The sequence below is a fragment of the Cnephaeus nilssonii genome (assembly GCF_951640355.1).
Source record: "Cnephaeus nilssonii genome assembly, chromosome: 4".
In the NCBI taxonomy this organism is placed as follows: Eukaryota; Metazoa; Chordata; class Mammalia; order Chiroptera; family Vespertilionidae; genus Cnephaeus; species Cnephaeus nilssonii.
The window spans coordinates 66743587-66767010 of record NC_137075.1 but is presented as its reverse complement, the minus strand read 5'-3'; the positions used below and the strand labels follow the sequence as shown (position 1 = coordinate 66767010).

The following is a 23424-nucleotide window of genomic DNA, read 5'->3' as shown; positions in this document are numbered from 1 at the left end:
CCTTCCTGGCCTCAGAACTTATCTGTCCTAGAAACTTGGGCTTGCCAGGAATCCCTAACCAGACACTGAAATGTAGGTAGATTATAGCCAGGATTATTTTATTTTATTTATTTATTTATTTTTGCTGCTGCAACAGTCTCTGTTTTGGCTCCATTGTGATGTTTTAATTTCAGTTCCAACATCAGAAAGCCCTGTTTACAGTCCCTGGTGGTCTAGTGGTTAGGATTCGGCGCTCTCTCAGAAAGCCCTGTTGTAGTATAAGCTTGAGTTTGGAAATGGTAGCAAGTTAAAATATTTCAAAGAAAAAGTTTCAAACTATTACATTTAACTAACAGGTTCAGTGAGAACCTTACAGTATTGACCTTGCCCATTGTAAAAGTGTACTGCTTACAATAAAAAAAATGGTTTAGCACTTGTTTACAATACAGCATGAGGTATTTTCAGCCCTTGTATAGAAATCAACCAGGATCGTTAGTTAATTAACACCTCACCTTAAAATTGGTCTCGCCTTGCATATTAGGTGCTGATATTTCTTGATGGATGACGAAGAGATTGCGAGCAAAGGTCATGAGGACCCCCTGGAGATCCTCACCGATTGTTCTGTTAATGATATCCAAACAAATGAGTTTACCAATGATTCCCCTCACATGCTTAAAAACAATCACCCTCTCATTTGTGCCTGTCTGGTGATGGAATTTAATGAGTATTTTCAATCTCACAAGGTGGCAATCTTCAGGGAGATATGAAAGATGAGGCTCCATTTTAACTTGTCAACAAAAAGGATTTGTGTAATAAATATTTTTTATTAATCAACTTAGCAGAATATAGGAATAGATTCAGTCATTTGTAGCCAAAGGCTACCACTGAGTGAGGACAGGAGTACTGAGAAGCTCATTTTAAAAATTGTTTAAGTTAGTTTAATAAAATCGTTGCCAAGTGTAATTCATGCCTAACAATTTCCTTGCCTACAGAGACACTTGCACCTCAGTATTATTTTCTACTTCATGTATACAAGTGACTCCTTCTACTTAAAGTGGTGCCCTACCTGCATTCAGAAATGACAGCAAGCTAAAATAAGAATACTATATTTCAAAGAAAATGCCTCTTTCATGGGCAGCTATCTTTATAAAGCTGAACACACACACTAAGAAAATCTCAGTGATGACTTGCAAACCACCCTGTAGAATTCTACTGTGTTTCCAAACATCTAGATCACTGTAATTTTTAACTTGAAAACTAACTCCAAAGTATTTATTTCTAGCTATTTTTTGAACTTTATCAATAGAAAAGAATAGATTCAATGAATGGGTTAATTAAAAAAATTGTTCTGTCCTGAGAGGCTGAACCTCAAGAGCTAGTTGCTCTTCAAGGCAGCTGCAAAAAGCTTTGCAATTACTTCTTTCCTAGTTGTTACCTGGAAAATAAATCACCTTCAAATCTAAGACCTAGACCTTTTGGAAAGGCTGCCTTCCAACCTGATCCCACTTTCCCTGGGGTCAGGGTGGGACTAGAAAGCTTCCCAGGGCCCAAGACAGGAGACCAGGCTCTTTCTCCTGCCACTGACTGTGTGGCTTTGGGGAAAGTTACTTGATCTCTCTGGGTCTTCATTTCTTTATCTCAAAAATGAAGGAATTGGACTAGATCAGTGCTCCCAAACTTTTTGAGGTATATTTCCCAAATCTAAAGACTGCCCAACCCCACCCCTTATAGCTACTGAACATTAGTGTCTCTTCTTTTAGGAGTATAAATATCACCCAAGGCAACTTCAGAATAGATAATTTAAAAAAGGTATTTGTGTTTTGTTGCCCCAGGGTCAGTATATATTAGAACCTGGATGCTCCTAAAATAGCAGACTCCCAGGCTCTACCCCAGATCAATAAAATCCTAATCTTTGGACTTGGAATCCAGGAATATGTAGTTTCACCAAGTCCCCCAGATGATTCTGATATACACTAAATATTGAGACCCATACTTTAAAAAAGTATAGTTGTGTGTATGTATGTGCATGCATGTGTATGATGTAGAGGCCCACATGTGGATTCACGCTCCTCTCGCCATCCCTCTTCATCCTGATGGGGTTCATGGTTCTCAGGTTGGGAACTAAGAGGCTGGATGGACTTTAAGTCCCCTTCTCTATTATTAATTCATTTCTAGAATTTCCTTCACTTTTGCTTCCCTGAAATTTCTCTTCAAATTCCACTATTCCAGGATATATCCCAATATAAATGGAGTTGGTATGAAGTTATCTTGGTAAAGCTAAACCACAAAGTTCTGGGATATAAGGTCATCCCATCTTGGAGCCCTCACCTTTCCTAAAGAGGTGACCATCTGACCCTCTTCACCCAATAGGACCCGATAGCAGTAAAGCCAAGCAGAGCCCAGCCCTCTCAATGAAAGCTTCTCCTTAAAGCTCCAGAGAAAATCCAAGCAACAATGAAGGGGGAAAAGCTTATATCTGCTCATCTCTTCCTTTTCAATTCGAGTTCTAGAAAATGAGGACTGTCTCCTGGCCATTGTCTATTAAGTTGTCTATTTTCAACCTCCATGTCCATGCCTTAGTGCAATCCCTGATATACTAGCTATAACTCAAGAAAGCACAACTAGATGCAAGTGAGAATCTCAGCGATACTCTTCAATCCTATCTAATATTCAGAAAAAGTAAATTAGCAAACTCAGTATAAACTTGCACAAGTAGTGAAGCACCTCACAACAGATTGAGAATCTCTATATTCCATAAAAGTGTTCTAGGGTGGCCACACAATATAGTCATTGTGCTGTAGTGAAAAGAACAATGGATTCAAAACCAGGAGACACAATCTACTGTGTGACCCCAGCAAATCACATCCCCTCTCTAAGCCTCAGTTTCCTTTCTATATTATGAGGGTCAGTTAAGCGCCACAGTTCTTCCTTGCTCTTCCACAGTCATTCCCTGCAGTAAGGGATGAGAATAAGGTGGGACAGAAAACAGTAGACAAGGCTGTAGTGAGTCTTTCAGAAGGCCCATGTCAACAGGGCCCTCTCTGTAGGATGTGTGAGTATTCTACTATGCAGTGGGCGGCAAACTCATTAGTCAACAGAGACAAATGTCAACAGTACAAAGATTGAAATTTCTTTTGAGAGCCAAATTTTTTAAACTTAAACTATATAGGTAGGTACATTGTTATTAATTTAATTAGGGTACTCCTAAGCTGGCCTTTGCTAAAAACTCAAGGGGCCAAAGAGCCGCATGTGGCTCGTGAGCCGCAGTTTGCCGACCACTGCACTATGGGATGACCTTATACACTAGAACTTTGTGGTGTAGCTTTACCAGGATAACTTCATACCAATTCCATTTATAATGGGATTATTTCTTAGAATAGTGGAATAATCATCTAGAAGGTACACCAATAAGACTATTTCTACCATCAAAGCTAGTCTTCAGGTCAAGGCATCCTTGCCTGATATCTCAGGGGCATGTGTAGCCACAGTTGAGCGGGTTCCTCTTGGTCTCATTGTTCATTCTGTAGGTTTCAGCATCAAGTCAACCTTGCTGCTTGGTCAGTTTGATGATTGGGGGTGTTCCTTTTTCACAAAACAGCCTCTTCTTCCAACTCCTAAATTCTGTGGTAGTTTTCTTCTCGCCTGTTCTATGCCTTCTATGCCCTAGTACCCACTTGGATAAAGCTTTCCAGGGCCCATACTTCAGGAACTCGGCCCCTGCCCTGTTAACACCATCCTTGTCTCCTACTGTCAATTCTAGGACCCAAGTCCTGTTCCCGAGTGTCAGCTTTTGCTAATGGGCTCCCTTCACGCACCCCTTGCCGACCTGGGTCTCTAAAAGCAGCCTCCTCTCTGAGCTCCTACGGTCTTGCTCCCTCCACCCAGACCTCAGGTTGTCCTTTTACTCTTTGGGGTGGGAACATTCCTGGCTGATGCTGCTGGTTGGGATGACCTCCAGGTACCCGAACTCCATTTTTTTTTTTTTTGCTTGCCTGGCTGTTTTTTTCTGAAGGGCAGTCACCCCTCCCAGCCTTGTCCCCCATGCATGAGGGTTTGCCTAGTTCCAGTCCCAGCCCTGCTTGTTCTTTTCAGTCGACCTTTTGTGCCAGCCCATTCCCAGTGAGGTGGAGTTCATGTCTCTGCGTTCTGACTTCTAGTTCTTGTACCTAACGAACCCATTGTCTGAATTCCTGAGCTTAGGAATGTACTTGGACCTTGAACCTTACCGGCTCAATCAGAATAATAACTATACAAACTTCATATTCCCCAGCTTGCCTACTTCAAATCCAGTTGAATGCTTGGTTCTCCCGGTCTCAGTAACTGCCTGGTGGCCTGTGTCCTGCCACCGCCCTGGCATCAGTGACAAGTTTGGAGGGAGTGGAACAGGAAGTATTTCATCTCTGGGGTTCTGGCTACTGGTGCCCTTTCCCGACTTATTGGGAGCTGACATGCTAAACCATTTATAATGCCTGTTGCAACTGATAATACTTTGGTAAAACTAAGGACTGTACTTTGGATAGGGAGTAGAGACCAGTCCTGTGCGCATATTTGCCTGTTTTCGTGTGGGACCAGCGTCTAGGAGACTGAACATCTGGGGAGAAACTGAGGCTGTTCAGGAACATTGATACTTAACAGAGGAATTGGCTCTTACTTGTTCAGTTTTTATAAGAACAGATCTTAGTTTGTGTGTTTCAATGTGAGGTCACACTGCTCTAGAGATTATAAGGAGAGACATATAGGGCAGAAACCGTTTCCAATAAATTAGGATGACTTAAAAGACCAACTAACCATATTCCAAGATATGAAATAAGACACAATTCAAGGTAGTGGTTCTAAAGTTCTGAGTCCTAGATGAGGAGACAACTTTGCTTGCTCCCCAATAGTCCCTGGAGAGAAATTTGTAGGAAACATGGAAGCATAGAGAAGCCTCCTGAGCGCCCCAGCAGGGCTCTCCTCAGCACACATGCATCTCGAGAAGACAGGACTGTGGCCAAAACTGGGTATGAGGAGGGGCCACAGACCCTGCTTTTTTTTTTGGGGGGGGGGGCATCTTGCTAAAGGCACCAGAACACTTTTCTAAGTATGCCAGTAAGTCCTTCCACAATTACAACATCCGAGCTTGTTCATCATGAGTCAGACTGTGTGTGTGTGTGTGTGTGTGTGTGTGTGTGTGTGTGTAATATGTTGTTGAAACTAGCCTCTTACTCATCAATCTGAATAATTAATCAATTATATTCATGAACTTCCACTGACACATCTAAAGTCATTGTGTGAAACACTTGAAGATCTAAATAAAATAAGTTAGACTTCCAATAAATCAGCATGCTGATTTAAAGAAGAACCTCATAGACAGACAACAGTATGGTGGTTACCAGAGGAAAATAAGGGTAGGGGAGGTAGGGGAGGGTAAAGGGAGGATAAATGGTGATAAAAGGAGACTTGACTTGGGGTAGTGAACACAAAATACAATATACTGATGAAATATTATAGAATTGCACATCTTAAACCTATATAATTTTATTAACCAATGTAACCCCAATAAATTCAATTAAAAAATTTCTCAAAAAATGCATGAGAAGCATCATACTTGTTGGTTGTTATAGTCTATTTTCTTATCTTATTGTATTTCATAGACATACTCACAACATTCCCAACTTGTTTCTCTTAAAGTGTTCATATAATATGAAAACAGTTCCTTGTCTGTCCTATAAAATTCGAATGGGGAGAAAAGAAATAGCATGTTATGTTGAAAACAAAGTAAAGAAAATGTACTGTACTAAGACCACTAAGATGGATTTGAGTTGAAGTCTAAAGCTAACTATAAATACTCTGAGAAGCACAATGGGAAAGGCTGTCTCCAGAATATGGAGTAGATATATCCTAGGACAGTGTTGTTTTTCAATTGAGATATAATTTACATATAACATTGTGTAAACTTAAGGTGTACAACATGTTCATTTGATATATTAATATATTGCAATATGATTACCACCGTGGCTTTAGCTAAGACCTCTATCACATCACATTATTTCTTTTTTGCAATGATAACATTTAAGATCTAATCTTTTAGCAATTCTGAAGTATATAATACAGTATTGTTGACTATAATCATCACTATGCTTTGCATTATTAGACTTCATCTTCTTGTTGCAAGTTTGTACCCTTTAACAATATATCTACAATTCTCACCTCCTCACTTTCCCTGGCAACCCCATTTTACTCTCTGTTTCTATAGCTTTGGCTTTTTTAGATTCCACATATAAGTGGTTTCCCAATAAATAAGTGATATCATACAATATTTGTCTTTGTCTGGCTTATCTCATTTAGCATAATGTGCTCAAGGTCCATCCATGTTGTCACAAATGGCAGGATTTCTTCCTTCTCATGGCTGAATAATATTCCATTATATATATATGTCATATCTTCTTTTATCCATTCATTCATCAATGGACTCCTAGGATATTTCCGTATCTTGGCTATTTTGAATAATGCTGCAATGAACATGGAGGTATAGATATCTCTTCAAGAAGGTGATTTTGTTTCCTTTGGACAGATACCCAGAAGTGGAATTGCTGGGTCATATGGTAGTTTTATTTTTAATTTTTGAGGGACCTATATGGTGGCTGAATCAACTTCCATTCCTACCAGGCTCCCTTTACTCCACATCTACACCAGCGCTGCTATTGCTCGTCTAGGACAAGGTGTTTTTGAAGTCAGATCCTCAGAATACTCACATCAGAATCATCTAGTTAAATGCTTGTTAAAACGCATTTTCATGGGCATCATCCAAGCTCAGGATCATTGGGAGGAAGTCTGCATGTTAGCTTTCTTCCCAAATGATTCTCATGTACCTCAAAGTTTGAAACCACTATTCTAAGAGCAACAGGTAAAAAAATATAGAGAAGCAGTTTGTTGTGTGGAAAATTATTTGTATTTCAATGGAAAACTGTCTAGGGCATACCCTATGTCCTTCATTCTATGGGAGATCTTTTGCAACTCTGTAGGTTGTAGGTGATTCAGAGACAAGCAGATTCTGTCCACAATTTCATTGATCTCTCGCTCTTGCTCCCCTTGTGGAAAAACCAGTTTTGTGCCATTTGCACACTCACTTCAATATTCCTGATCTATAAAGATGTCTATTTTTGGATTCATTTTGTACTGGTTATAACATCTGCCTAAAATCTTCTTTGTTAAATAAAATCTTTATCTCGTGTTTAATTTTGCATCTGTCTGAGAGGCATTATTTTATTTGAAAATTATTATTTTACCAGTGTTCTCCAAATTAATAAAAGTTAACACTGGAGTGGTTCAATAGTGTAATGGTTCCCCCTTGAAGCTATGAACTTCTGATCTCTGGAAGTACAAAAAAGAAAACAGCATTTTGGGGATTTGGTAACAGATATCACACTCCAGAAATATGAATGCCTGCCGACTCCCCATTTTATCAGGAAATGTGGGCAGGAGGACAGATGTTGGACTAGAATAATGGCTCTCAAGGGTGGCTGCACATTAAAATCATCTGAGTGCTTTAAACAATATATTCCTGGGCCCTATCTGTGGAAATACTGATTTAGTTGGGCCCTGGGTAGAATGTCCCACTGAGCCATATTGGAGCCTGGGCCTAAGAAAAATCAGTATGTTTTTATATAAATTTTGATATTTTGTTTATTATAAATTTTTTGGCATTAAACTTGATTTTTAACATATTGTATTGTAATATCATTTATCTTTATTATTGAGTGTGTGTGTGTGTGTGTGTGTGTGTGTGTGTGAGCTCCTTTAAATTTTGTGCCCTGGGTAAATGCTTAACTTGCCTCACCCTAGTCCCAGCCCTGCCTGGTTATCTGCCTGGGCATCAGAATCACTCAGATCATTCTGATGGGCAGCTATGATTGAGAACCACTGACAAATTGATTTGCATGGTGTCTCACATCCTTTACTGTGCTGTCCAATATGGTAGCCACTAGACACATGGGACTACTGAGCACTTGAAATATTAGTCATTGAAACTTAGATGTGCTGTAGCTTTAAAAAACTTAGTACAAAAGAGTAAATTATCTCATTACTTTTTATACTAATTCCACGTTGAAATGACAATATTTGTTTTGCTGTATGGGGAGCATCCTTTTCTTGATACTAATTTCTGAATCAATCAGGTAGGCCAGGTTATGCTGCAGTAATTAAAAAAAAAACCACAAACAATTCTTAGTTGTTTATAACAATGACAGTGTGGTTTGTGCTCATGCTCCATTTCCCACATGGGTTGGCATGGGTTTCTAGTAGCTGTTGGTACACTTGGGGACCCAGGCTGTATGTAGCTCCATCTCAATGTACTTCCGTGATTTCTAAGGCAGGAAAAGGATATGGCAACTCATGCAGTGGCTCTTAAAGGCTTCTGCATAGAAAGGACATACATCCTTTCTGCTCATATTTCACTGGCCAAACCAAGCTACAGCACCATGCCTGGCTTCAGGGAGAGGGCTGAGGAAGTATACGTCTGTTGTGTGCCCGGAAGGAAGAGAATAAGAATGTTTTGATCAGTTCTAATGATCGCCACCATGGCAGCATCCTGGCCTTGGGAGATGACTGCTGGGTGTGGTGGAGCTATTTAGAACCATGGCATGCTGCCTATGTGTGTGGGAGACCAGCCCTCCCCACATGGTCGCAGGCAGTGAACATGACGCTCTCCTCCATGTGGCTTTCGTTGAAAGTTCATTTCATTAGGAAATCAGTGGGGGTATTTTGTAGCATTGCAGAAATACCAAGCATGAGACCCACCAAGTTGGTTACAAACTCAGCAATGCTTCCTTCCACTATTCAGCAAGGAAAAATAAACTCACAGGGTGATCTCATTTCCCTTTTTGTTTTTCCCTGAGATTTTGGACAAGAAACATCGTTTGAAATTCTGTGATTATAATGGGAGGAAACATATAATGTCACTTGAAATTCTGTGATAATGGGAAGAAAAACATAATGTTGAGAGTAAGGACTTTTAAGAATTTTCCTTTTGGTAGCATTGATGATGATAGATTGTTAATGTTGTTCTTTTTTCTGGAAAGAGCACCCACATTAAATTGACCACAAGTAGGAAGAGGTGACACTGAGCTTTTTAGATTCAGCATAATCCAAGGAGGCAATAAAACGTTAGAGAAGTTAATTGTTAAACAATTCTTTTGTAAGTTAGAAATAGTCATGGTGGCTATGAAGAAGTTTGTGCTTCTTTAGCTGAGGAATACATAAGGGGTACCTAGATGGAATAATTTGAAATGGTTCCCAGAATTCTTGGGTGGGTTGGTAAGGTAGTCCTTGGGTGGGGGAAAAGGCATATAGGGGACTGCTTGGTGTTTGACTCTATGGACAATTATTGATTCAAATGTCAGTTCTACAGAATGACTGGCTTTGTGATCTTGTGAAAGCCCTTAAACTCTTTGAACCTAAATTCCTCAGTGTGATCTGGTAGAAATAATAGCTTTTTACAAAAGAGATATGAAGATTAAAGAGAAAATGAAGTACTAGAGCTTAGCTCAGTGCCAGTGGATAGTAGGTGCTCTGTAAAAGCCGGTTCATCACCTGTCTGTTAAGATAGGCAATTAAGAGAAAAGGTAGACTGTCTGACCAGGGATGGACTCACGGGTCTAAAACAATGAGAACCCATCTCAGGAAAACTAGAGCAGGATATTGTTGAAGAATTTCCAAATAGTCACATGACTCTTTTTTTTCCCTCCTCAGATTTTTAGGACTCGATTCCCTCCCCCTCTTTCTTGTTGTGCTTCTGTTTATTTTTTGCTTTCTTCCCCCCTCCCTGTTTATTCTCTTCTCATTAAAAAAAAAAAATGGATTCTTCCAGTCTCTGGATTTTATCTTCTCTTTTCTTCTGTTATCTTTTCATCTTCATATGGATCTATCACTCCATTGCCCTCAATCCTATTTCTCTTTCTCTCCCATTTCATCTCTCATATTTTATAAGTTGTTCAGCACAGGTGACCTGGAGGCAGAGCTGTGTCTTCATTGCCTCTCTGCACCTTTCTGTAAATTTCCTCACCCTTAGTGGAACTTCTCCCTCTGCATCATCCACTGTTTCCCCGGGGCCATGGCGGTCTGTTTCCTATCCTAAAATTTGTTCTTAGAAATGAATCTGATCAACTCAGAGCCACAAAGGTATAAATAACATAAAATCTGGTGCTTTGCTTTTTCCCAGGAGTACTAGAACTTCAATCAAGTACGAAGCCTCTAGCCAAAGAAATAAATCTCTAATAATAATTTCAGGCAATAGGAAGTTATGGAGTATGTTTTCTTTGAGGCAAGGCCCTTTTCCTGCCACATGTGCCTATTCACAGAGCTTGTTCCGTTTTGATATTTTAGGAGAAAATAAATCAAATAGATTCAGATAAAGCTAGAGTTAGATTTAGCCACCTTCTGGTACATAGATGTGTTTCAGTCTAATCAGGTTGGAGCTAAAAACTAATTCCAAAGGGGTTGTGTTGAGCAGATGTAACAATTAATTTCAGGTAAATCAGTTCAATCTGGCTTTTCTCATTCTTTCTATATTTTACCAGTTTTAATGTAATTTGCAAGAGAATGTGAGTTCCATTACATGTTTGCAAACAACACCAATCAATCTAACCAAAGGGCCGTATGCACCCTGGCAGTGCCCTACAGTGTGGTGGAGACGGCCAAGTGTGAGTAGGGCCATTCTATTCACTGTTGGCTTTGTACCTAAGGTCTATATGCTTTTCAAGGACCTATAAAAAGACTGGGTCCCTAAACAATTGAATTTGTTCTCAAGTATGAAAAATAAAAATAAATGTAGAATTGAATATCTGCAAATCAAAACTGATCTAATCAATCAGTTATTGCCCAATTCTTATGTCACTATCTATAAATTACATTTAATGTGAGAGAAGACTAGATTTAATAGGTTTGGTGTGATGTGGGGTGGTGGGGTGGGTTTCCCACAAGTAAGAGTGCATGGGTCACTTAGGTCTTGAACAGCCATCAGTGTCAGAGATTTAAAAATCTGAACCAAAGTGCAAAACCATGAAACTATTTCTCAGAGTAACATGAGTCTCTAGGCACAAAAATGGAGGTTCTGGTCTAGGTAGGAGATATTATATCTCACTTGCCCCCACCCGTCTACATTACGAAGGAAGCAGCTGGGCATGGGGCATCAATATCACTGAAAAAAGACCTCAATTGGGGAAAACTGTTTTTATGAGAACACATTCTAGAAAGAAACTACTATTTTTATGTAGAAGGATGCTATGAACTGAATTGCATATCCCCCTCACCCCAATTCATGTGTTGAAGCCCCTATGTGACTGTATTGGAAATGGGGCCTTTAAGGAGGTGATTAAGTTTAAATAAAGTTGTAAGGTGGAGCCCTGTCCCGATAGAACTGGTGTACTTATAAAAGAGGTTACAGAGACACCAGAGCTCTTTCTCTGTGCCACATTAGGACACAGAAGGTGGCCATCTGCAAGCCAGGAAGAGAGCCCTCACTAGGAACAGCATCAGGCATCTTTTCCGTGGGCTTCCCTGCCTCCAGAATTATGAGAAATAGATTTCTATTATGGTGTTTGTTATGCCAGCTGGAGCAGACTAAGACAGAGGATACATGTTGATAAACAGCTTTGGGTGGCGTCAGGGAGCTAAGGGTAATGCTTCAGAATCAAGAGATGGCCCCCCAAATTCCTCCTAAGTCTGGTGAGCCACAAGCCTTTGCTGTACCAAGGTGGGTGTGCAGGTTTGGTGATAGAGCTGAACTTCCCAGGACCAAGTGTGGAGCTGCCTTCCTACCCTTCCCTAAGCATCACTCAGCCTCCCTCTAAATGCATGTCAAACTAGTGTTTACAGAAGATCTGTTGGAAGGGGCCCCAGATTATTAGCTGCCTGGATCGTCTACAGGCCTGTATTTATTTGGTCTAGCCTGGGCCAACTGTCACCCTTCATACCTCAATGTCATAGCCGATGCCATGGGCCTTACACATCTGGAGAAAAACATAGGGGAAAATCAGCGACATATTGTTGTGCTTCAGCTGGGTGGTCATCACTGCGTAGCGATGGGTTGCCTTCGACTGGAAAAGACCGCAACTGAATGTAAGACTCTTTACAAAATATTTAAATAAGCGTTTGATCTTAGAATATTTGTAGATTAACAGACAGGTTACGAAGATAATACGGAGAGTTCCTATTTACCCCATGTTCAGCCCCCCTTTGGTTAACATCTTACATTGATGTGGCAAGTTTGTCAAAACGAAGAAACCAAATTGCTACATTACTACTAACTTAAGTCCATACTATATTTTGATTTTATTAGTTTTCCCCTAACTCACTCCCCTCCTCCTTTTTTATGTTCCAGGATCCCATCCAGGCTATTGCATTGTATTGAGTCGTCGTGTTGCTTAAGTTCTTCTGGACTGTAACCGTTTTTCAGGCTTTCCTTGTTTTTGATGATCTTGACAGTTTTGAGGAGCACTGTTTAGCTGTTTCATAGAATGCCCCTCAGTTTGGGTTTGTCTGATGTTTCTCATGGTTAGAATGGGGTAATGTGTTTCTGAGAGGAGGACCACATGGGGAAACTGCCCTGCTCATCACCTTCAATCAAGGGTACTGATGAGGCATCTTGATCTCTGGCTAACGTGCTTTTGGCCAGTTTCTCACGTAGGTAGACTTTCCCCCTTTTCTATACTGTACTGTTCAGAAGCAAGTCGCCCAGCACAGTCCGCTCCTTGACAGCACCAATGCTACAATTGTTATTTCAACTGCTTTCTTTGGGAAACTGATATTCTTTATTTTGTCTGCCTATCAGTGGGAGCTACCCCAAAGAGGCTGGTTCCAGTAGGCTTAAAGTATTTCAGTTGTAATATTTCCTAAAAATTTTTTTTTAATTTAATATGTACAAAAGAAAGTATTGGAACCTGCCAGTTCTGTAGCATGTCCTTCGTGACGTGATATTTGCCTTTGACGATCAATTATAGTTGTCCTTGGATAACTGGAAACTCGGAGAATGGCAAACAGGGCCACGGCCAACCTTTGGGCATCGAAAATGAAGGCTCCTGGCCCGGATTTTGAACGTTGGGGTCCCTCAAGTGCTGGGCAACCAGGTGCCTGCCCTAGTGCAGTACTTGGAATAGAAGGGAAAAGAGATGCTGTTGATCCCCAGCGGGCTGCAAGGTTCATGAGACCTGATACTATCAATTGTGCTGCTTCACTCTCTCTCTTTGTCTCTGGGATCACATGGGGAACTGAGGCTGACTGAGTGCCCAGCAGAGACTGAACATCACACACACACACACACACACACACACACACACACACACACACACACACACAGATTTCATGTTCGCCTTTTGAGACATATTTCCCCCACATATTATGTCCCTTCAACATTGACATAAAGTATTATATCTGATGGTCATGCCATCAGTACTATTAATGAAGCCTGCTCTTCCCACGTGTACGCTGAGTCCACATTTATAAAATTGTTAGGCTCCCAGGCTCATCATGCGCCTTGGTTTGTGTGCCTCCACTAGTATTGCCCCATGTACCGCCATTGGGAATTTCCTTTTTACAAGAGAAAAATCTCTTTGAGCCTCATATGTCTCACAACTGTACTTGCTGTCACCTGGCCTGTCAGGAGTTGTTCTCCCGGTTGTCCCCCTTACATGACCAGAGGCTTCCTGAGGGCAGGCACTGTTAGGTTTCTGAATCCCAAGGCTGGGCATGTTGTGAGCACAAAACAGGCAATCCATGTTTTTTTGTATGAAAGAAAGAATAGATAAAGAAAATACAGTTAATGGATAGCACTTCCCTCTGACTTAGGACCTCAAAGGGGACTTGTGGTTAATGAGTGCTTTGTGGCAGAAGCAGGCGATTCAGAAAGCACAGAGGTTAGTCACACCATCCCTAGAGAGTGACAGCTCAGGGCAGCCACTCTGGTCCTTGGCTTCCGGGGACATCTTTTGGAAGAGGGTGTGTTTCCGGTGGACTTGTCAGGAATTATTGGTGGGATATCCAGCTATAAGAAGTTCTGGCTCAGCTGTTGGGTCAAGGGGGAAGAGCATAGTCCCCAGGCCTGCTGGCCCTGCCATGCCCCACCGTGCCATGCTCTTGCCTGCACCACCAAGGCCCAGAAGCCTGAGCTTTTGTATATGGAAGTGAACTGTAAATACTCTGGAATTCCATTGTGGTTACTGAGCATGTAATTGCATGGTAATTACCATGAATTCACAAGATAATTCCAAGGTTATTTTTGTCTTCTAAACTTGTCTTATGCTGCCATAGTATATAAACCAGCAAATACGAGACCAGGCCCCAGTCAGCGAGGGAGAGAGAGGTAGGCAGGCATCTGGTAGCGGGATCCAGCTCAGTGCTGTTTATCTTGGGTCTACACTATGCAAAACAGAGCTCAGTGTCCAGTGTGTGTTTCTGGACAGCAAGTAAGGACAGGCCGTCCCGAGGTTTCTTCCTCTCTGCAGACATAGACTGCAAGTCCCCCTCCTCCTAGACCTTGGCTTGTGAGTCATAAAGAATCTGAAAGCAAAGCCAGGATATTTGGTATATGTCTCCAAGCTGCCTCTTGTTTTCCATTACCATCACCATCCTAGTCCAGACTTTTTTGGCTGGAGAGCTGCTCTCCTTCCTCTGTGGGAGGTGGGGATGCCAGCAGAATTCTGTAGTGGAGTGTTACATGGAGTCAGACTGACTGAGGTCCACAGCCGGACTAGGCCACTTGCTATACGTGTGATCTTGAATTTGGATGATTAAATAAGCATCTAGCACAGCTCCTGGCACCTGATAGATGGTAGCTATTATCTGTGTTGCTGTTTCTTTGAAAGCATCTACAGGGCCTGGAGCATTTTGGACCTACTCTGAACGTCATTTCCCACGCGGGTCCTTTCCCCGCTGGTCCCTGGGATTCTGAGCACTACCACTGGACTGATTGTTTCCTGAACCCAGGATGGTCAATGCTCAGAACTCTCCAGTGTCTCCTCCTTGCCTTTAAGATGCAGTCCACGTTCCTGGCTGGGTGGGCAGACTCTCCCAAACTTGCTCAGTGGACCGGTCCCACCACTTCTCTCACTCCCCACTTCCCAGATTCTCTGCCTCAGCCCAGCAGGTCCACTGCCATCTCCTAACAGACCACGGGCTCTCTTTGCTTCTGTTCTTTCTTCTGGGGGAGGTCTCCCTCTCCTCACCACTTAGTGGCTGTCTTAGTATTTAGGGATGGACTGAGTTCTATGTTGTTAATAAGGTGTCCCCTGCCCACTCCCTCACCCCATCCTCCCCAGTCCACAGTTTATCCCAAGAACTTTAGCAGCAGGTTGTGGGGCTGTTGCTCAAACGGCACTTAAATGAGGGCTTAGGTTTCTCCTTGTGTATGTGCTATTTTATATTTCTTTCCAACTCCTCAAGGACAGGAGTTTGTAAAATATCTTTGTGTCCCTAATGTTCAGTGAAATTCCTGGCATCTGTTAAGTGCTTAATAATTGTGTCATTATAATGCTAACGAAGATGAACATACATGATACTCCTGTATTTTTTAAGCCTTAACCAGCTCTGTGGTTTCCATAGGAAAAAGGTGTGTGATCTGGGGCTGTCTTTTATCCAGCCTGATAGCACAGGGGACAGCGTTGTCGTGAGGTTTGGATGAGTACGTAAGGACCGTGGAACAGTGTCTGGCACAGAGTAAACCCTCAAAAAATGTTAGCTCATTGCTGTGGCCGGTGTGGCTCAGTTGGTTAAGTATCATCCCGTGTACCAAAAGGTCACCAGTTTCATTCCTGGTCAGGGCACATACCCAGGTTGTGGGTTCGATCTCCAGGGACACATAGGGGAGGCAGCTGATCAATGTTTCTCTCTCGTATCAATGTTTTCTCTTTCCCTCTCCCCTGCTCTCTCTAAAAAAAATCAATAAAAATATTTTATAAAATAATACGCTTATAAAAATGTGAGTTCATTATTATTTCTTAATTAAAATAATTTCACCAATAAGGGAAATTATCCTATATAATAAAAGCCTAATATGCTAAGTGTCCAGTCAGCCATTCAACCAATCAAAATGTAATATGCTTATGATATGCTCAGGCCACTCAACCGCTTGCTATGACATGCACTGATCATCAGGGGGCAAATACTCCGACCGGTAGGTTAGCTTGCTGCTGGGGTCCGGCAGGTCAGGACTGAGCGAGATGGGCCGGACATGGCCTGGAGCCCTCCTGCATCTCTCTCCGGCCTGATCGTTCACGGGTGGGGTCTTTTGGCCTGGCCTGCACCTTCTCGCAATCCCCTTGGGGACCTCTCAGGGGATGTTGGAGAGCCGGTTTCAGCCTAATCCTTCAGGCCAGGATGAGGGACTGCACTGGTGCACAAATTCATGCACCAGGGCTCTAGTTTAAAATAAAAACTGACCAATCAACCTTTTCATTAGAAAGGGACTTGACTCAGAAAACCTGGGCTTTGCCACTTACTTAACTTTATGATCTTGGGCAGCTCACTTAACTTTGCATAGCCTCAGTTTCCTAATCTGTAAAGTGGATATGATAACCCATGTCTTCTTTATTTCTCAAGGTTATCAGGGGTTCAAATATGCTCATTTCTATTTTAAGCATAAAACATTATACAAAGATAAAACATCATTTTTAAAAGGATAACTTGTATAACCTACTCTCTTCAGAGGCTGTAAAGTTTGCCAAGGACATCATGACCTAATTGGGTTTTATAGTATCAGAAGCCTCCTCCACGACCACCCGGTCCATTCCGTGTTCACTGAGTCTCAGCCAGGCTCAGAGCAGATTGGAATCCAGTGGATAATGGCAACAACCTCATCACAGAGGTGGAAACCTCTTTTGGAAGATGAGCTTTCTCTGTGGCCAGAGACTTCTTCAGGGATGAGCTTAAGCTCTACTCTGGGGCTGAGTCACTGATGCTCAGCCAATGCAAGGCAGGGTGGATAGCACAATGGTCAGACACACAGGCCCTAACGTCTGACAGGCCTGGGCTTAAACCTTGGCTTCCACACATGCTTAGCATCTCTTAACCTTGGTCTTCTGATCTAAAAACAAGCATAATAATAGCACCCGCCTAATATGTGGGTTGTATAAGGATTCATGTAAAGCACTTAAAGTACCCAGCATGGGGTCAAGCTTGATACATTCTGGACATTCTGATTGTATTATTATATGCATTATAGTTACCTGCTGGCCTACCTGTGTTCCCTAATAAAGTTGGAGCTCTTTGCCACTCATCCTTATAGTCTCTGGGCTTAGTAGAGTGTCTGGCACAAAGTAGTTATTGACTAAATACTTGCTGAATTTACTTCTAGTTGATTTTTGCTGAAAGTATAACTGATAGCTAAGGTAATGGCTGATGAGGACTTAGGTGTGGAGAGCGGCTAGTGTTTGGACAGGTTCAAGCCTCGGACTAATGAGAGGGCACAGTCCTCTCATTTTCATGTGAAAGTCCCAGCTTGGAGGGCAGAGCCCTCCCAGCGCAATTATAGCCAAAAGCTATAGTTGTAAGCTTGAACATATGGTCCGAACATGTGGCCCCACGTGCCTGAGTGATGTGGGCTTGATAGAGTTCAGGTGCATGTAATTGAGTAGGATTGAAACCCACGAGAATGTTGTAAACATCTTGACCACGCCCTTACTTTGCCTTGTGGAATCTGGCTATAAAATAAAGACACGGGTTGTAGTCTGTGGCGCTGTCGCTAGCTCTCCATCAGAGAGGACAGTGCCCCACCCAGACCCAGCTTTCATTCTCTTGTCTGTCTTTTCTCAATCCTTCACTGCCCCCTCTCAGGCTTACCGAACCTGGCTGAGCTGGCTCGGCACACTTAGGGTGTGACCTGTCACGACATTATTACTCTTTCCTAAAAGATTCTGCATGAAAAAGACCTTTTAATGGAAGGCTGGGGTATGGAGGGATGGGCCCTTCCTGTGTCCCCTTATGGGACATGTCTCCCCACCCCCAGCGCTCCACTATGCACAAGGCTGCCTAGGCCTGGCTTGGTAGAGAGCCCCATTTTCCAGACCCCATAAAATTAAATCCCTCAAGAGAACTTGAGGGTCATTTAGCCCTTCCTTATTTTACAAACGAGGAAACTGAGGCAGACAGAGGATCAGAATTCATGACCCCTGACTTCTGACCAGTGCTCTTCACTCCAAATTCCCACTGGCCACATTGGGAATGTGTGGGAATTCCAGAGGTTAGCCTTTTCTAGTAAAACAAGGGGGAGAAAATAGAAGACAAAACATTATCGGTAGAAGTCTAGTTTTATTAAACTACCTTTCTAAATCACAATCTAACAAGAATGCTTCAAGCCAAATACAGGAAGCTGGAAATACTCCTTTTCACTGGAGAATATAATTTTGCTTCCGCCACAATTTAAATCGATTTAGTTCTGAGCACCAGCACTTGAAGTGTGGAGCATATTCTATTTTTGCCATGATACTTGTTTTGACAGTGATGCATTTCAGTTGACATAGTTGAAATCCTTATGTAATAAATCTCTGCCTGAAAATTAATCATGTTTATAATATTCTGAGAATTAATAACACCCATTGCTCAAATCATTAACTTAAAAAAGGAGCTTCCAAAATCTGTTCTCAGCAGTAAGGGACCACAAATAAATGAATGTTTGATAAAATAATCCAAGTAGCAGTTTAACAAGCGTAAACTTGAATGCGGTTGCAATAACACAGAACTATTGTTTAAGGGTTGGCAGAGGCTGATGGGGTTCCTATTTCAGTTACGAAGCAGGCATCCACATGCATAATGAACTGCTCTCTGAATTATTAATGTGCTGCTTATTTAGCCTCATCTGTCTAGAAGATAATGTATCCTAACTCTAATGAGTGATTGGTTTTGTATATAATTACAGTAGCAGCAGTAGTGGGGGAAATGTGTGCCTTCAAAGGAGGAATTCTAAAAATAAAGTCATCACATAAACTTCGTTGTTGCTGCATTCTATCAAAATCAAACCCGAAGCATCGGAGAATTCATAATAAATTACAGGAGACAGAATCATTATTAACATCATAATTTAACACAAAAGGTTTTACTTAATCATTCATTACGGATCGTGTGCTGTTAAAAATGCTTATAAATGACTTGGGTTGTGTGAAGATGTTTGCAAAGAAGGTCTCTTTTGGACACTCACCAACTGTGGTGCCGAGAGGCCACAAAGAGAGAGGAGGCGTAAAACCAGGTAGGAAAGGGTAACCATTTATGCCTATCCTGACAAAACATTAAATTAAAAGTTTAAAAGTTGTTAGGTGACTTCTCTTCAGTTCTAACACATGCACCTCTGGGACTCATCACGCCTTGTTTCTGAATTCAATTGGTCATCTGTGCAGGGCCCTGGGTCAGAAATCCATGCACCTGGCCTACATGGGTCTAAAGGACAGTTCTTTGCCACCTGTTTCAGACATGGGACGACAGCTCTTCTTAGAGTCCGGAGAAGTTTTTGCTTCCCCCATGCATAGCATGTTACTTAAAGGAACCGGCCCAAAGGCGTTAGTTCTGGATGGGCCCTCATTGTGGTTTCATCTGTGTGGTTCCTTTCTCTTCAGTCTTCAAAGGGGGCTGTCAACGGACTGATCGTAAACCTGACAGCATCACAGTCGGTTCACACATGTTCAGGAAGCTTCAGTTTGATTGTCAATTGTACTGTGTGTGCCAGTGTGATGCTTCTTTTAAAAATCACCTATCACGGCCCTGGCTGGGTAGCTCAGGTGGTTAGAGTGTTGTCTGGATACGCCAAGGTTGTGGGTTTGATCCCCAGTCAGGGCACATGGAAGAACCAACCAATGAATGCATAAATAAGTGGAACAAGAAATCAATGTTTCTCTCTCCCCCTTCCTCTCTAAAATCAATTAAAAAAGAAAATCGCCTATCATGTATGTACACGTGCATGGGAGCATGTGTGTGAACACACATGCACAGTGGCACTAGGGTGAGAACATTCATTTATCTTCCTAAAACCAAAAGCACTTTCAATTTACCCTACGTCAGAGAACCTGCATAGCTTTCTTCAGTGATTGTAGAGACATTTGAATTATTGAAGATCATAATGCTTCCCTCTTGAGTGCAGGCAATTCCTAAAAGTGTTTAAGACTCTTGATCACAGGAGAATTCCCATATGCTGCCTGTAGCTGGGATTGAAACCTACAGGCAAGATGGGGAAAATAAAAGAGTGCTTCTAATTCTAAGTACAACTTCTGCTTATGGCCTTCTGAAGCAACATACTTAAATGTAGCAAATTGTCTTTGCAAGTCTCCTGTTGAATACTAACACAGCTTCCAGCTTCATTTTAGAAGTGTCATGCAGTTAGGTTCGCTAAGTCAGAAGGACTCAAGTTTTACTGCTGTCCTTCCCTCTAGCATCGAACTTGGGGTTCTGTAAGTCCCTTTGGTTGGATGAAGGCCATGGGGGTGTTGGACCTCAGAGCTTCTCAGCAGGTCCTGGGACCTGATTAAAACGGGTTTGTTTCTCCTCCCGAGTCCAGCTCTACTTCTCTTCTTAATAAGCAAAAAGATCAAGGGGGTTCCTGCGAGCAAGGGTACTCCACAGGGCAGGTGGGTTGTGGAGGAGAAAAAGGCTACTACCTAAGTCCCCCAAGACATCTGGCACCTTCTCCAGGCTACCCTTCCAAATGTACACTCTGTTCCTGTCAAGGAGGGTGACAGGAGGGGACCCAGGGGGACTGTCAAACAAGGGCTTTTAAGTCCAGAGGCATCTCCGGGACCCAGAGAGGCTCAGCAGAGAGGTGGGAGATACTTCTCTGAAAAGGTACCTCTAGGGCATCCGTGTGGGGTCCTATTAACCACTGGAATTCCTCTTTCATCTGTTTGATATATTTGGACCTCAAGTAGAGCTTCCTTGGCAAAAAGGGTACGAAGCCCACCGTTGCGAGGCAGAAGCAACCTCTGGCAGCTGTCAGAGCAGCGGTGGCCGAGCCCCATCCCCTCTCATATCCCACCCACACTAAGGCCCATCTGGTCTCTTGACGTTTGTTCTCCTTCCCCATGACTGACCTAGCCCACCGTCCTCATGGAGATGTACCCTCCGCCAGCCCCAGGACCTGCTGATTGACATGCGGAGAGGGGTGCCCCATAGGCCTCTGGCCTGACCCACCAAGCGGAAGTATAGGGAAGGGAGATGACAAGTGTGGTTTTGGAGAGTTTGACCATGAGGACTTTATAGGGAAGTTCTGTAGACTATATTGGGTCTAGGAATCTGAAGCTAAAAAAAAAAAAATTGGGGTTAGAAAAATCTGGGTTTTGTCAGAAGTTGCTGGTAATGGGAGCAGATGTACTTGCCCAGGGCAGCGAGCTGAGAAGAGAACCGAGGGAAACCCCACACAGATGTAACCCTGGAACACCCCACGCTCTCCCCCTCCCACCCAGACCTTCCTCTTTCCGGAATGCCCTCTCCCCTCTCCTTTGACCTGTGCATTTATGGTCCAGAAACACATTTTGAAGAGGTTAAGTGACTTGCCTGAGGTTCTTCCCTCCCTCCAAAAGGGAAGAGCCTGGCACATGGCCAGAGCTCAGGAAGCCGAGGCCCAGTGCTGCCGAACGCGGGAGCTGCAGGCAGCTGCAGTTGCTTACCGGCACGGACAGGGCAGTAAGGGGGCTCTTCTTCTCTTTCTTGGGGAGGCGGGGGGGCACGGTAAGGGTGCTAATACTGCAATCCAGGTGGCCGTTGGTCAGGTACAAGGCGAGCTGAGTCAGGGCCAGCTGGTCGCTGTATGCGAGGTCGAGGCCTGTGGCCCACACCTGATTAAAACAGGAGGGAGGGTGAGATTAGCCACGAGGGGGAGAAAGCCACGCCCACCAGCCCTGCCCAAACCACAGAGACCCAACTGAACCGGTGAGTGGATGTTTTTGCTTCTCTTTCCACTTCCTGCAGCTGAGGGACGGCACCTCCAGTCTGGTTGGAATCCCAAGATTCAAGGTTCTTGCGGGAAGTTCCCCAAGGGAAAACCCCCTGGCTAAGACAGTCTGCTCGCTATGCCCGGGCCAGGTGCTCCTGTGGACTTGGAGTTGCCTGCGTGCTGTCTGCCGTTTCTAAGATGGTCAGTGCAATGTTTTCTACTGAGAAGTGAGACTGGACAGTGAGGGGATGGGCAGCTAAAGGGCAGCAAGCAGAAGGGGAAGAGTGAGCAAATTTGAGAAAAGGGCAGTTTTGCCCTGATTCCGGAAAAAGCAGTGCTGGCCTCCGGGGGAATGTCAATGTGACACTTACGGGAAACGAGGTTGGCATGGAAGTCTTAGTTCCACCACCGCTTTACCATGAGATGCAGGAAAGTTACTTTGCCACCCCACGATGCCAGAGTATCCTCAACTGGGAAACAATGATAACACCCACCCAAGCTGAACTGCAGGGTTATTAGAAGAACACCATGACCCAATAAAAATGAAAATGCTTTGAAAGTAGACGTATGTAAACTATATGTTACTATAAGCTACTGCTTAGTGACGGGCATTAATTCCTTGGATATTTACTGAGCATCTGCTATGGGCTACACTAGAGATGGCAAAAGTGGGTCATGTACTACCTCTCCCCTCCCCTTGCTTGCCCTTGTTATCCCCAAGCCCACACTGAAGCCAGAGCACCCTAGAGTCCTCCTCAGTTCGATGCTCAAGGCATATTACTGTGCTAGGCACGGGGTGTCATAGGTAAATAGGACAAGTCCTGCGATCAAGAAGGGAAGCCCAGAAACATACGTATTCAATGAATTACAGCACAACGCAACACTCGATATAATAAAGGGACAGAACCAAGTGCTGCTGAGGCGGAAAGAAAGGACAGATTGCATTTGTCCAGTGAAGTCAGGGCTGCATCATGGAGAAGTGACATTTGAGCTTTGAAAAGCAGCACAAACATGACTGCCTCCCGCGTACCAGGTGCCTACAATGTGCCAGGTGCTTCACCCCCACCTCAGATCCTTGTAACACCCTAAACAATAGCACCCCCATGTCCTAGAGGAAGAAACAGAGATTCAGAGAGGCACCCAGTTCCACACAGCTAGGAAGGGGTGGTGCTGGGACTTGAACCCAGTTCTGCCTGGCTTGCAGCCCACCCTCTTCCCATTCCCTGCTGGAGGAGACGGCGGCGTTGATCTTGGCCCACCCGATCCTTTCCCTGTACCAGTTTCCCAGTCAAGTTAAAAGTGAAAGTTGCTGAGGATCAAAACATGTTCTTGTTTAATATAATCCATGCCACGGAAGTGTCTTGTGGAGAAAACATGAAGTATTGTATTTCTGGAGTATGCTGTAATTAGCAGTAATGCATTTTCACTGTAGGAAGTTGGAAATGAACACATTTTCAGAAGACTTGATTAAACATTTTTTTTTCCTCTTAGAAGGCCTCCATGTGCCCCCCACACCAACTCGGTGTGGTAAAATACATAATACATCTGCCCTAGAGTGGACTCCT

General features: G+C 43.2%; 1 protein-coding gene across 1 annotated transcript in view; it reads right to left on the bottom strand.

Annotated features, from left to right (window-relative positions):
• Positions 1-23424, bottom strand: part of IQCH (IQ motif containing H) — a gene marked incomplete at both ends in the record, with an annotated part of 213432 nt that overhangs the window by 6223 nt on the left and 183785 nt on the right. The window contains 4 exon segments of the mRNA XM_079768988.1: positions 492-600; positions 5623-5684; positions 11931-12053; positions 21594-21761. Coding sequence (XP_079625114.1) covers positions 492-600; positions 5623-5684; positions 11931-12053; positions 21594-21761 — 462 coding nt within the window.